The sequence below is a fragment of the Naegleria lovaniensis genome (assembly GCF_003324165.1).
Source record: "Naegleria lovaniensis strain ATCC 30569 chromosome Unknown tig013, whole genome shotgun sequence".
Classification (NCBI taxonomy): domain Eukaryota; phylum Heterolobosea; class Eutetramitea; order Acrasida; family Naegleriidae; genus Naegleria; species Naegleria lovaniensis.
This window is the reverse complement of record NW_025407836.1, coordinates 135,359-148,538: the sequence shown is the minus strand read 5'-3', so window position 1 is coordinate 148,538 and position 13,180 is coordinate 135,359. Positions and strand designations below refer to the sequence as shown.

Genomic DNA, 13,180 nt, shown 5'->3' with positions numbered 1-13,180 from the left:
GATCAGCACGCATACGCAACGTGGAGTCAACCATAAATGATTCCTTCACAACCATTCGAATGTAACAGCAAAAATCCATTCCCACCTTCTTCAATTTTGTCATCGACTAGTGCAAAGCCTCCCATCTTGTCATCATTTCCTGGTTTCATTCATGTTCCATATTTTCCAACAACCAATAACAACAATAAGAGCAACACTAAAAACATCACTGAAACTCTATTTCATGAGGATTTAACGATTCGTTGCAGTACCACTCCGAATGTGGAGCGATCATCATCTTCCGATACGATCACTACCACTCGGCCAAGATCAAATAATAACTATTTTCGGAATGATAGTAACATCAATGAAACCAAAGAGAATCATGTATCCAGTGAAAGTAGTGATGAAAGTAGTAGTAGTAGTGGTCATGGGGATAGCCACACTGAAATGAATCAATCTAACAATTCCGAGCCTTTGATCACTCCTGTAAAAACAAAACGAAGGAGAAAAAAGAAAAAAGGATTATATTGTTACCAGAGCTATTTAGATTGTCAGGTAGGAACGGCTTGATTATTGGTTTTTATAATTATATTGTAATAATAATGATATTATTTTTATTATTTTTGATTATATTAATATTATTATTTATATTATTTTTGATATTGTTTTATAACTTTAAATATATTATTTGTTTTAATAATAATTACGAATGGACCTTTATTGATTTCGACAGAGAAAAGAGAAAAAATTAAGAACCATCACAGAAAATGAAGAACAATCCTTACTACACGATTTAAACCTAATTTTTTACCCTAATCATTCACACCATGATGAAATTATGAATTTTCCAAAATATCCCAAGGTCAACTATGCACAAAAACTTGTCAATACCACAGAATTGGCACGAATTCGAGCAAAATTAGTGGTACGTCAACGAAAACGATCAAAACAAATCAATCTTAAAGATCTCAATGAAGAAAGCACAAATTTCGATTTGGAACAATTCACAAGAAATTGGGCTCTTTCCAAACACTCCAACTATTTCAAAACTCATTGTGTCAACAACACGACCATTCCTTCAAATCTTCTCAAAAATTCCAATTCGTCCATGAATGATTTACCAACAACAACAACAAGTTCAAATCAGAACTTGTTCCCGCCAACAACAACACAACGACTAGTACTACAAACACTCATCAACCTGAAACCATTTCCATATATCCACAAACGTTATCGAAAAGCAAAATCATTCCTAAAATTTTACCCAAGCCATTGATGCAAAGTAAAACTGCATCCATGACAAGTCCTTTTACAATTCCTCAAAGAAATCGAATTCAGAATATTATTGGAAACAACAAGACCTCAACAAGCTCTTATCCACAAGGATCCAAGATTCCAACCAATGCTTTCCCATTCATGCCCATTCCTTCCATGTTTCAATTTTCATCACAGCCATCACTTTTGACCTCTCTGGCCAGATCTCACCATTCGTCACCATCTCATTATTATGCATTCACACAACCACCAAGACCTCTGCCTTCTCATTATGTTGTTGTAGAGTCACAACATTCATATGACTCTACTACAAGTCAGAACAAAGAGCCGTCAACAATGATGGCCACGGGTGAAAGGATGATGATGCATTCAAATATTACGGAGGAGGAGATTCAGTCTGCTGACCTTACAAATTATAAGGTCAATATCGCTGTGAGAGCTGATATTGATATTACAACAGTAGCAGATCATATCGATCATATTCCATCTAAAAAGATTCCATAATGTTATTCACAGAACATGTGCATTCTACAGAAGGTATAAAAATTTCCAACTTTAGAGAAAAACTACTTGGAAAAGAATTGAATTTCAATGGAAAAGTTGGCTCAATCATTGCGAGACTGAAAGATGAGTCGGCGTGCAAGAGAATTCAATTGTTTAAGGAGCTTGTTATGAAAATTCAAGAAAAATCTACCCAATCGACACACTTTTCCTCATCCCATGTATATTTTAAACATATAGAAGAAGATTTTGTTGTACAAACAAATTCATTGCTTTGTAGATGTTTTTGGCCTAATATTGATATTTCCATCTACCTCAAGCAACCACAATATACGATTGTAGCTCTTTATAACCATTTAGTGATAGGTTTTGGAGCTGTATGCCCTCAAACAGGATATATTCACTACTTGTTGACACATCCTCATTGGAGAAATTGCGGAATTGGTTCATTTATGATTTCTTATTTGATATCTCAATATTCTAAACAGCCATCCAATTCGCCGAGAAATGGTAATCCATCAAATGTTTCACAAGAAATAACAATTCATGTACCCAAAACAGATTTAAGAGTCATACGTTTTTGAAAAAGTTAAAATTTACTGCCAAGACTGTACATGAAGGATTCTTTTCACAATTAGTGACACCTTCTGATGACAATGATAACAACGCAGCACCGACAACCAATATTTTGGATTTCTTGAAAGACAAGTCCTTTGATGCACTTTTAATGGCTAGATCATTTCACATTGTCACAATAAATAATAAAATTCACCCAACAAGTTACGGGGTTGACTTGTGCTTTTCAATGTTATTCACAATATATTTGATATCATTGTTGATATGGTTTGCCCAATTTTCTACATCACCTAGCTCTTTTAAACATTGATTTAATTGTTGAAATGTTTGTATCCATTGTGTTGTTTGTTTGTTAAATCGTTCGACCTGAGCGTGAAGATGTTTTGCTTCATTTTCAATCACTTGTTGATTTTGAAAAACTTTGACCACATCGGAATTTGTCTGATTGATCAGTTCATTGCTCACAGCTTGTAAACTCTCTTTGGTTTGTTGTCTTCGTTTGTCATTCTCCTCTCTGACTTTTTGTTGTTTTTGATTGTGTTCTTTGATGATCGAGGAAAGCATTTTTTGATTTTTTTAATTTATTAATATTTCGCAAAAACTAACAAAAGAGGATTTAACATTGGAAAACAGTTGCAACTCGTTTTTATTAAGCATCTGGAATGGTTTCATAGAGCTTGTCAATGTCTGCTTGGAATAAATCTTTCATCTTGTTTCTAACGAGCTTCATGGTTGGAGTCATACACCCATATTGATCGAACTCTTTTGGTAAAATCTTGACAGCTTTTACCATTTCGAAGCCTTTGAGCTTGTGTTGTTTTGCAGTGTTGGTGAGTTCTGCTAACACCATCTTGTTGATATCAGGGTCTTCGCACAATTCTTCAACCTTATCAGCCAGTTGTTGTTTTCCATTTTCTTTTGCATATTGTTGTAATTGTGGAATATTACCAGCCACAAAACCAACCAAGCAACTCTTGAAAGAATCACCATAAACCCAAATTCCATTAATGTATTTGGTTTGAGCCAACTTTTGTTCAATATTTTCAGCAGCAATGTACTCTCCTTGACTGGTATGTTTCACACGTTGGAATTAACAAGAGTAGTGACATTTGCACTGGTACATAATGTATACATTGTACTAACACTTACCTTAGCTTGAAAATATTCTTCTTTCTGTCAATAATGGTAATGGTACCATTTTCATTGTAACGACCAATGTCTCCTGTATGGAACCAGCCATCATCATCCCATGCTTCCTTTGTCTTTTCAGCATCCTTGTAGTATCCCATACTAACAGATGGTCCTCTCACGCAAATCTCTCCACTATTGTTCTTTTCAACTGTATAATTCATTTCCTCAACGTCATCCAACTTAATTTCCACAGAGGGTACTATACAACCAATGTGTCCCTCACTGTAATCATAGGCAAGTTGAATTGTCGATGCAGCACATGTTTCCTGATTAGCACATGAATAGTAGCATGGTTTCCAAATGTTTACATTCATGTCAACAGCAGTATTCAATCATAAAACTTACAGTTAAGCCATATCCTTGAACCAAGTTGCATCCAAAAATCACTCTCATGTAGGCTTGAACTTCTGGTCGAATTGGAGCTCCACCGCTGAGTACAAATCGAATACGACCTCCAAAGTTCTTTCTCACAACTCCCAAAACAATATCAGCAATGGGGGTTGATTTTCCAGAAATCATTCCTTCTTCTTTTGATTTAATGGCCCTATTAAGAGCCCATTGTTTAATCTTCGATTCCTTTGAGATTTTTTCCTTAATACCATCATATAATTTGTCAAGAACTCGAGGAACAGCAGGGAATGCGGTGGGTTTCAAAGCTGCCAAATCATCCTTTAATGTCTTAATGTTGCCTGACCAGAAACCAATGCTGGCACCATGTTGAAGGAAAATAATTTCAACCATTCGTTCCAAGATGTGAGCAAGAGGTAAATAACTAATGACACAATCATGCTCGTTGAGGTCAATAATGTTGTGAGTAATACCTGCAGCAGCAGCAATAAAATTAAAGTGAGTAACTATTTGAAATGTATCATCAAAACATGGAAAGTTAGTGTTCGAAATGCATATAATAGTTGTAGTATTGGGTTGTTGCTAGCATGTACTATATAAATTGAAGAGAAATACTTACTGATAACACCCTTTGGTAATCCAGTAGTTCCTGAAGTGTAATTAAGACAGGCAATGGATTGTGGTGAGGGTGGCACGTCTGCGATTGGGTTGTTCTTTCCCATTTCTAATACTTGTTGGAAAGTGTGAAGTTTGATTCCACTCTTTTCCAAAGTACTGGTTTGTTCCTCTGTGATGGTATCAAAACAAATGATATTCTTTAGCATTTTTGATTTCGGAGCCAATTTCATGACACTAGGCATGACTTCTCCAGAGCAACACAAAACGACAACCTCCCCGTGATTCATAATGAATGCAGAAGACTCCTCTCCCAATGTATCATACAAGGCAAGACTAACAAATGATTGTTTGTTGCAAGCTTCAACAGAGATTTGCCATTCCTTTCTGTTTTTGCTATAGATTGCAAGATGTTGATTTGGTTCCATTCCTAAATGCCTCAAACCCGCAGCAAGATTACTTGCCATTTCATTCACTTGATTGAATGTGATAAATTCATATTCCATTAAGAGCTTATTTGGGTCTGCTGGATCTCTTTTTCTGTCTCCAAAACAAGGTCTATCTCCATATTTTTCAACAGTCTTTTTGAATGAGTCGTACAAGGTTGAAATATCTTCAAATCTTTTTAACACTAAGGCATCTGCATGACCATTCTTTCTTCTGATTCTTTGGTTATCTTTCATGGGTACAGTTTGTTGGGTGATTGGGGGGTATGATTTAGAGGAGCTGGTTATTGTTTTCAATCCTTTCAATTCAGGAACAATAAATTGAGTTTGATCAGTTGCATCTTGAGATTGCTCAGTTGATGATGATGCTTTTACCTCAGTTACAGCTGGCATCTCGGTAACTTGTTTCACAAATACATCTACCTCCTTGTCTACAGTATCATGAAACCGATCATTTGTTCATTTTGAACCAAAACCACATATTACAACATTTTTATGGTCCATGCATTGCCATCCATCGTTTGATACAATCATCAAAGCAAAGTATACACTCGATCATCACATTCATACGTCAATACTAACCTCCAAGCTTGTTTTCTACAGTCGTTTCAGCTGCACTTTCTTTTTCAGCAGTAGCTGATGCTTCCGAAGAGCTTTCTACAGGCTCTGTTCCGTTCTCATTCACCATTGGTGTTTCTTGTTGTGGCTGTTGTTGTTGGGAAGCATCTTCCGAAACGCTCAATGACTCTGCAAAAGCTGCGTATTCACTCATTTTTTATGTTTTGTGCTTTTTGAAAAAAATCCTCATGATCGAAATGGTAGGAAAATTTACGATCAATTTGAACATTCCAAAAGTGCATGAATGGCCAACAAGGTTGTAACGGTTTTTTTAAGAATAAATGAAAAAGCAATGAAGATTCAGCAACTGATTTTGCATGGCTCATTAAGATTGGTTTTTCTAAAATGTTGATTAGGATCAACCATGATCATCATTGAATTCAATGCCATCATTGGAAAGATAACATTATTTAAAAAATGCAACCCTTTCAAAGAGGATTTTTGAAAGTACGGAAATATCAGGTCATTTCTGTTGGAACGAGTGTATTTCGGAGAGGTCCAACATTTAATGAATCTGTAAATAATGAAAATAATCGAAAAAGTGCCAACGAAAATAATGATGAGAGAAAATCAAAGGAATGGATTGTAAAGCAACATACCTCTTGGTTTTTGAAACACTCCGAGAAAGATAATTTGCAAGAGGAGTTGAAAAATCATGGATGGCTTCGGAAATTAAATGCAGAGGAAATTCATCAATTAACAACAAGCAATAATATTGAAAATAATAGTACTATGGATCATGTAAATAGGTCGGATAATGACATAACAAGCAGTATACCAGAGAAGGGTGGTCCATTCTCAAAATTTAAATTTCTTTTCAACCATTGGAGGCGACGAACACTTCGTGTGTTTTTACCAAAGAATTTTCCTGAATCCGTAAACGACGGATATTTACATTATTGCAAATGGCAAGCTTTACAATATATTGCTGGAAGTTTTTCAGGAGTACTATCGATGCAATCATTGCTTCATGCTGCGGGAATTACGTCACAAATTGCAACAACATCTAATAGTTTTGCATTGGCTGTTCTTGGAGGAGCGTTGGCTTGGGTCATTAAGGACGGTTTGGGTCAGCTGGGAGGCATATTGTTTGCCAGTAAGGTTAATACAAATTTTGACGCTGATCCCAAGTTTTGGAGAATGACTGGAGAGTATGCACTTGTTACAAGCGCCCTTTTGGAAGTGACAACACCATTGACAGGACCAAGCTGGTTTATCGCACAAGCTAGCATTGCAAATATTGGTAAAAATGTTAGCTGCTTTTCAGCAAGTGCCACGAGAGCTGCAATGAATCAGTCATTTGCTAAATCTGATAATCTAGCCGATGTGACTGCTAAAGCAACAAGTCAGGCATTGGCAAGCTCACTTATTGGAACAACACTGGGTATTTTGTATAGTTCTGCGGTCTCATTGGCCCAATTTAGCTTTGTGAAAGTATTCCCTGTGTTTTGCGTGCTCTCTGTTTTGCAACTCTTTTCCCTGTACAAAGCAGCCTCAATAGTTCGATTGAAAGTTTTGAACAAGCAAAGATTTGTGCTAGTTGCTCTCGGTACCTTAAAGATGGTACAATTCTAAACCCACTCAAATATCACTATGGAAAAGTTTGTGTTTCCATTCTTTGAAAAATTTCAAAGAGTGAAAATCAACACAACAATTGATAAGATTGGTCATGCAATGAAACCGTTAAATTATGAAGAAATTTTGAACTTGCGATATACCATCATTGAGGAAGGGAATTCTATTCATATTCTGTTTGCACACAACGCTCAAACAAGTCATGTATTTAGAGCCATGTTCAACGCTACTCAACTAATAACAGGAAATACCAATCAGTCTGTGAATTTCGACAATTTTGTGCACGCTCTTTCAGAACATGGATGGGTTATTGATCATGACTTTGTAGAAGATAATGGCCATATGCGAATTTGCTTGGCCCATGGCATCAAATCCAATGACCAATAAGTAACATGATAAAATTTAAAGCGAAGAGACTCCATTGTCTATTCCTCAGTCAGTTGCTAGTTGCTGTTTGAACTTCAATTCGATGCCTACTCGTATCAATTTCAGCAATAGCAAAACTTCATCGCTTCAGTTTGGAAAATTCAACCAACGTAATCAAACGAAAAAATGCATCGAGCAAGCTCTCACACCACCAAACCCGAACGGATAAAACAAGAAGGCTTTTTCAAAATTTGTAATCATGTCTCCATAATCATTTTTCTGTTGACAATAATTTTAATAACGAATTATACAGAGTTGGTCCGGTGTGGGAAATTCTCTCTCAGCTCTTCCGGTATCGATTGGTGGAATAATTATCAACAAACGCAGGTAACACCAAAATCAACAACGGATGCTGGCTCCGATGATATCGATTATTCAAATCTTTTTGTAGACTCTCCTCCACAGCTTTCACTGTTTGGAGTTCACAAGATTATTACTGCCAAGTTTGTCAATTCCAGTTTAAACGAATTTATGTATTTACCATCAAAACGCAGCTCTACCATGTCGTTTTACTTCCTTACAGTTGTAAATCAATTTGGATTCATGAAAATTGACTGCTTAAACGTTTTTAACTCATTGGAACCATCAAAAGCTATCACACGAACCATAGTTTTGGGAAAATATAATTTAGAAGAACAGAGAGTCACGTGGGCTGTCAGAAAATCAATTGATTTTTACTTTGGTCGACCGTTTGCTTATGTCACCAATAACGACGAAATAATCATCGTCTGTAATATCAAAAACGATCAAGGAATTTACTCCAAACGATTTTATCAAATTAAAGGTGACACGGACGAAGAGCCAAGCTTTGAGACACTCAACACGAGCAAAGAGGTGAACATTGTCATGGAAGGCTCAATAGATAGGTTTGACTCCAATTATAACCACACAGATAATGGATTTGTTGTGTATGGAGCAAAGAGTATTAGAAAAACCAATTCCTTATACGACTCGACGAAGGAAAATTTACATCTGGAATCATCTGTGATGGCTACTTCTACAGAAATGGTGCATCCAAGTGGAATGTAAAGCTTGGTATGTTTCTCATTTGAATTTTTGTTATTCATCACAGATTTCCTTTACTTTGTTTAATTTCGAAAATCAGTCTATGATGACAAAGATTTCTTCGAGATGCACAACATTATGGTCTCCTCTGTGACCCAACCAAAGCAGGATCCACTGATGGTCGCTTTTAATTTTCTTGGTACAGGAGATTTGAAAACGTTTGACACAGCCTCAGATAATTTTGTTACTCAAACATATTATAGAGATGGAAAACGACAAAACTACAAAATAAGTAGTGTTTATCCAGCTGCTACTGTAGTATCAGTGACAGAGAGAGGAGTCTTTCAAGAAATGTTTACCTTGAGAACATATCCAAACGAAAACGTCACAAATCCAATGATTACTGTTAGAAAATTTTTTTATGACTCAAAAAAGCAGACCTTTATCTTGCTAGCGTTTGTTTCAGGAGCTTTGGGTTTTACCAAAACATCAACCATGGGCGCTGTAGAGGGCTTCATGTTATACAATAATGCATCTTTCATGGGAAGCTATGTAATTGTTTCATATGAAAAAGGCAAAACGCCGACATGTGTCAAAACCTCTTACTTTGGTGAGGATCCTGTCATCACAAGTGGTTATTTCATAAGCAAGAGACTGCTACCAATATCAAATGATACAGCCCTACTCTACCTGGAAGTTTTCGAAACGAAAACTGGCTCTCTAATTGACTCGAGTCAGATAGAAATTAAGTGTGATAATCCTCTTGATTTGAAATTCTCCATTTTATATGAAAAGAGAAGGTATTTGATTGTTAAAGGAACTACCCAGAATCCTTTATAATCGTGAATAATCAATATTACATTCGGTCATCAAAGCTGCAAAATGAGTTGGTGTTTATTCTGTACTTGAATACACACCCTCCTTCCACATTATACGATTATACGTGCCACCAACAATTGGTTTGTCGAGAGGTAGGTTTTGAGTGAGTTTGCTTAATATGATCAACTTGTTAGCGTGATGGAGATAATTTATGTAATGGTCACGGCACTTGTAGACTTGATGGCTCATGTGGCTGTGATACATATTATTTGGGAACATACTGTGAAACATATTTCTTTGTTCAATTATTTGTAATTATTGGTGTGATCAGCTTTTTGTTGGTTGTTTTTATTGGAAGCTTTTCCACATTGTTGGGATTGTATCTCTATAAATCCATCAATCATAGACTAACAAAGCTTAAAAAAAAGGAACAAGCAGAGCAAGAGCTGGAACAAAAATTACTCGAGTACGAAGGTCTCCAAATTAACGAGAGAGCGATTGATCTTAATACCTGGATTATTCCATTTGATCAGCTTACTATTGAGAGAGAAATTGTGAACACATCTGGAAAAACAATTCTTCAAGGAAATTGGAAAGGAACCATTGTTGCTGTGAAAAAAGTTCAGTTAAACGAGTCTGTAGATTATATGGGTGAGAGTCAGGAATTATTGTTGGATAAATCGCTAGAAAGGGAGGCGTCTATCATGAGTAGAGTAAGACATCCAAATATCTTACGGTTTTGGGGACTATGTTTTACGAAAACAGATCAATTTTTGGTTACTGAGCTTTTCGATTACAGTTTAGACTCACTCATAGAAGATCTTCGCAAAAATACGTTTTATTTGCCAACACAAGTGAAAATTCAAATTTTACATGACATTGCTTGTGCCATGACTTATTTACATGAATTTCAACCTCCAATTCTTCACAGAAATATTAAGCCATCCACTATCATGGTAAGTACTGATTTACTGGTTGACCATTTTAAATGATCGAATCACCGCCATAAGCTTTGTGACGATATCAAATATGGAAAAGTTCTCACCAGCATCAAACCTAAAATTGCTGATTTTGGTTTGAGTACCCATTTACGAGAGGACAATGTACTTACCATGCAAATTGGTACCGTTCTGTATTCAGATCCGCTTATTTTCAAAGGTGAAAGATACTCTGAAAAGTGTGACGTGTACAGCTTTTCCATGTTAATGTATGAACTATTTTTTGAAACAGAGCCATATTCTTCATCTGAAAGAGTTGGTGAAGTTAAGGAACAATACAATCATTACAGCGTTCTTCCTTCAAAGATTGTTGAAGGATATAGACCAAAAGTGCCATTCTCTAAGGCTCTGGATTCTATTGGAGATTGGATGGAAGACAATTTAGAACTAGTGAACGAGAGAATTATCGATCCAGAGTTTTTAGCAAGAAGTATCCAATCCTTCATTGAACTCATGAAGAAGTGTTGGTCAGGAGATCAAGATGAACGACCTTCCTTCAGAGTTATTCAAGATACTCTATCTCAAATCCTGAAAGGAGAGATCAAATCAAGTAATTGTAACAAGACAGTGAACTGCATATTGAGGACATATTGAAACAAGGTAAATTTATTGGAGAATTTTTTATTGAAATTGTTGGTGACAGAATAGCTTATAGTTGGCTTAAATTGTTTGAAGGATTATCTTAATAGCTCATATTTTATAAACAAGACTCAAGATGATGATCGATTATTATCATTACAATCGCAATATCCATTATTTCCACACAATTGGTGGTATTATTTCTACTCTTCATCATCTTCGCATTCGTCAAAGCCATAGTTTAATCCTGTACACCATTCTAATATAATCAGGGGTGTACCGATCATGTTCTTCTAACTGCTCGTTTTGTTCTTCTTCTTTCTTCTTCAGCTTGTTTTTTCTTTCTTGTGCTACCACTGGTCCTGCTTCAAACTCTGCGATGCTTATAGACTTGTATTGCATCGAGGTAACGAATACGTTCTCTAACAAACAGTCGTAAAGATCTCGTCGTTTTTTGGACACAAGCTCAATAATTTTGCTTCTGCAAGGAAGAATGTTGATACTGGAATTGATGCAGATTCGTTGACTTTTTCCCGATCAGAATTTCAAGTAAGAGAGAATACGACAAATGAATGATCATCATCAAATGTGACTCTATCTAAGGTCAATGATACATCTTCCTTGGTTTTGTGATAGTACATTGTTCTGTGTACACCGATCGTGTACTTTTTTCCGTAATTAACTTGTCTAGTTGCTGCAGGGGTTGGCAGTCTTCAAATAAGGTGTTGTTAATGCGTACGCAAGCTCTTTCAATATTTTTTTGGATTAATACATTTAATATCTCGAAGAGGACCATCAGTGGTAATGTTCTGTATTCGAAGGTGAAAATTGCTTTTCCAAGTAGATGAATGAACTCTTTTTCAAGATAATCTTTCTCCAGTTCTGAAAGGAGAGACTCAAATCAAGTAATCGTAACAACCCTTAGCTTTTCGTCTTGATAGTCGAAATGTTTAGTATTGTAAATTGAATTTTCAACATTTAAAAAATGATTTCATTGCTTCCACTTCAAAGTTTTCAATTCGTGCAAGGTCTTCGGAATTCACTTGCATTAAATTTCTACTGTTTCTCTCTTTTACTCTCGGTTATTTACTTGTTTTATTATTTCTCAATGAGTCGGGATGACTATTCCACGATGAAAGCGAAATCTTTAAAATTTAAACGTCGTTATGATCCGATCAAAGAACAACGAGAAAAAGCCTTGATACCATTCAGGCACATGAAAAGGATCATTGCATGTGCTATTGATAGTGGAAGGATGAGAGGAATAATTTTCTTGTTTTTGGTGTGTGGAATGAATACTCTTTGTTGGATGATGATTGTTTCTTGTGTCATGTCCACAAGTTTGATCATTTATTTGAAATCTGCATGGTTATTAAAACAGAGACATGACAGCAAGTCAAAGAATGACCATAAATCTCCACAATTGAATGAGGAAAATATTGTTGATAATTTAAATTATTATTTGGGAGCAGATATTACACTGGTTCAAGAGGGATTAAAAAGATTCTGCAGAATGGATTCTTCTTTGAAAGATTCAAAGATGTCAAAACTCTCTTTGACAGTGATTGCAAGTACTTGTACAGGATGTGTCTCGTTGTTGAAACAATTATTTCAGAAAGAGCATGGCCCTATCATGAACAATTTTACATCCATTGAAATTATTCTCCTTGAACAACATACTTTGGACAATTCCAACATCAACGAAAAGGTGCAAGACAATATCAAGGAAAAACAGAATATTGAACAACAACTGGCTAAGCAAACTCCTTCAATGAACATTCATTGCACATTTGTCACCACAGTGAAGGAGTTAACCTCACAATTGAAATCTCAAAAGATGGACGTGACATTAATTTTACTAGAGGCCCTTCGACCTCTTTTGAATCATGACAATGACCTTCAATTACTGCTCACAGAAAGTAGAAACATTTCAAAACTTGGTGTGGTGATTGGAGATTATGAAAGATCTTCCTTGATACATTGCATCTCACAGGATCCTGCTCTGTGCTCTGCTTTTCGAATTTCCGAATGGAAACAGTGGCTGGAACAAGCCAAGCTCATTTCCTCCCAAGACTCGTCCCGTCAACCCTTAACCGCTCGCGACCAAGATGACGAAGGATCATTTGCAATTGTTTGGACCTTTGGTAGATTGACCACGGTGGTACACCGGCCAGAAGCATCCTCGAAATCCATTCCAGAGCAATGAACGAGTTTGTTTCAAGATGG

General features: G+C 36.1%; 7 protein-coding genes across 7 annotated transcripts; 5 read left to right on the top strand and 2 right to left on the bottom strand.

The window, feature by feature from the left end:
• Nucleotides 1-36: 36 nt before the first annotated feature.
• On the top strand, nt 37-1,761 carry C9374_001890 (uncharacterized protein; the record flags this gene model as incomplete). The annotated part of the gene is made up of 3 exons (XM_044691247.1): nt 37-537; nt 716-907; nt 1,120-1,761. The coding sequence occupies 3 exons, from the start codon at nt 37-39 to the stop codon at nt 1,759-1,761; spliced, it is 1,335 nt and encodes a 444-aa protein (XP_044550847.1).
• Nucleotides 1,762-2,538: 777 nt separating this feature from the next.
• C9374_001889 (uncharacterized protein) lies at nt 2,539-2,898 on the bottom strand (the record flags this gene model as incomplete). Its single annotated transcript, XM_044691245.1, has 1 exon — nt 2,539-2,898. The coding sequence occupies one exon, from the start codon at nt 2,896-2,898 to the stop codon at nt 2,539-2,541; it is 360 nt and encodes a 119-aa protein (XP_044550846.1).
• An 85-nt stretch (nt 2,899-2,983) lies between these two features.
• Nucleotides 2,984-5,706, bottom strand: C9374_001888 (uncharacterized protein; the record flags this gene model as incomplete). The annotated part of the gene is made up of 5 exons (XM_044691244.1): nt 2,984-3,401; nt 3,484-3,791; nt 3,871-4,379; nt 4,493-5,365; nt 5,517-5,706. 5 exons carry the CDS (start codon nt 5,704-5,706, stop codon nt 2,984-2,986), a joined length of 2,298 nt encoding a protein of 765 aa, XP_044550845.1.
• A 263-nt stretch (nt 5,707-5,969) lies between these two features.
• C9374_001887 (uncharacterized protein) lies at nt 5,970-7,127 on the top strand (the record flags this gene model as incomplete). Its single annotated transcript, XM_044691243.1, has 1 exon — nt 5,970-7,127. The coding sequence occupies one exon, from the start codon at nt 5,970-5,972 to the stop codon at nt 7,125-7,127; it is 1,158 nt and encodes a 385-aa protein (XP_044550844.1).
• An 18-nt stretch (nt 7,128-7,145) lies between these two features.
• On the top strand, nt 7,146-7,514 carry C9374_001886 (uncharacterized protein; the record flags this gene model as incomplete). Its single annotated transcript, XM_044691242.1, has 1 exon — nt 7,146-7,514. The coding sequence occupies one exon, from the start codon at nt 7,146-7,148 to the stop codon at nt 7,512-7,514; it is 369 nt and encodes a 122-aa protein (XP_044550843.1).
• Nucleotides 7,515-7,679: 165 nt separating this feature from the next.
• C9374_001885 (uncharacterized protein) lies at nt 7,680-10,969 on the top strand (the record flags this gene model as incomplete). The annotated part of the gene is made up of 6 exons (XM_044691241.1): nt 7,680-8,419; nt 8,557-8,588; nt 8,659-9,368; nt 9,434-9,529; nt 9,572-10,333; nt 10,388-10,969. 6 exons carry the CDS (start codon nt 7,680-7,682, stop codon nt 10,967-10,969), a joined length of 2,922 nt encoding a protein of 973 aa, XP_044550842.1.
• A 970-nt stretch (nt 10,970-11,939) lies between these two features.
• C9374_001884 (uncharacterized protein) lies at nt 11,940-13,160 on the top strand (the record flags this gene model as incomplete). Its single annotated transcript, XM_044691240.1, has 1 exon — nt 11,940-13,160. One exon carries the CDS (start codon nt 11,940-11,942, stop codon nt 13,158-13,160), a length of 1,221 nt encoding a protein of 406 aa, XP_044550841.1.
• Nucleotides 13,161-13,180: the final 20 nt, after the last annotated feature.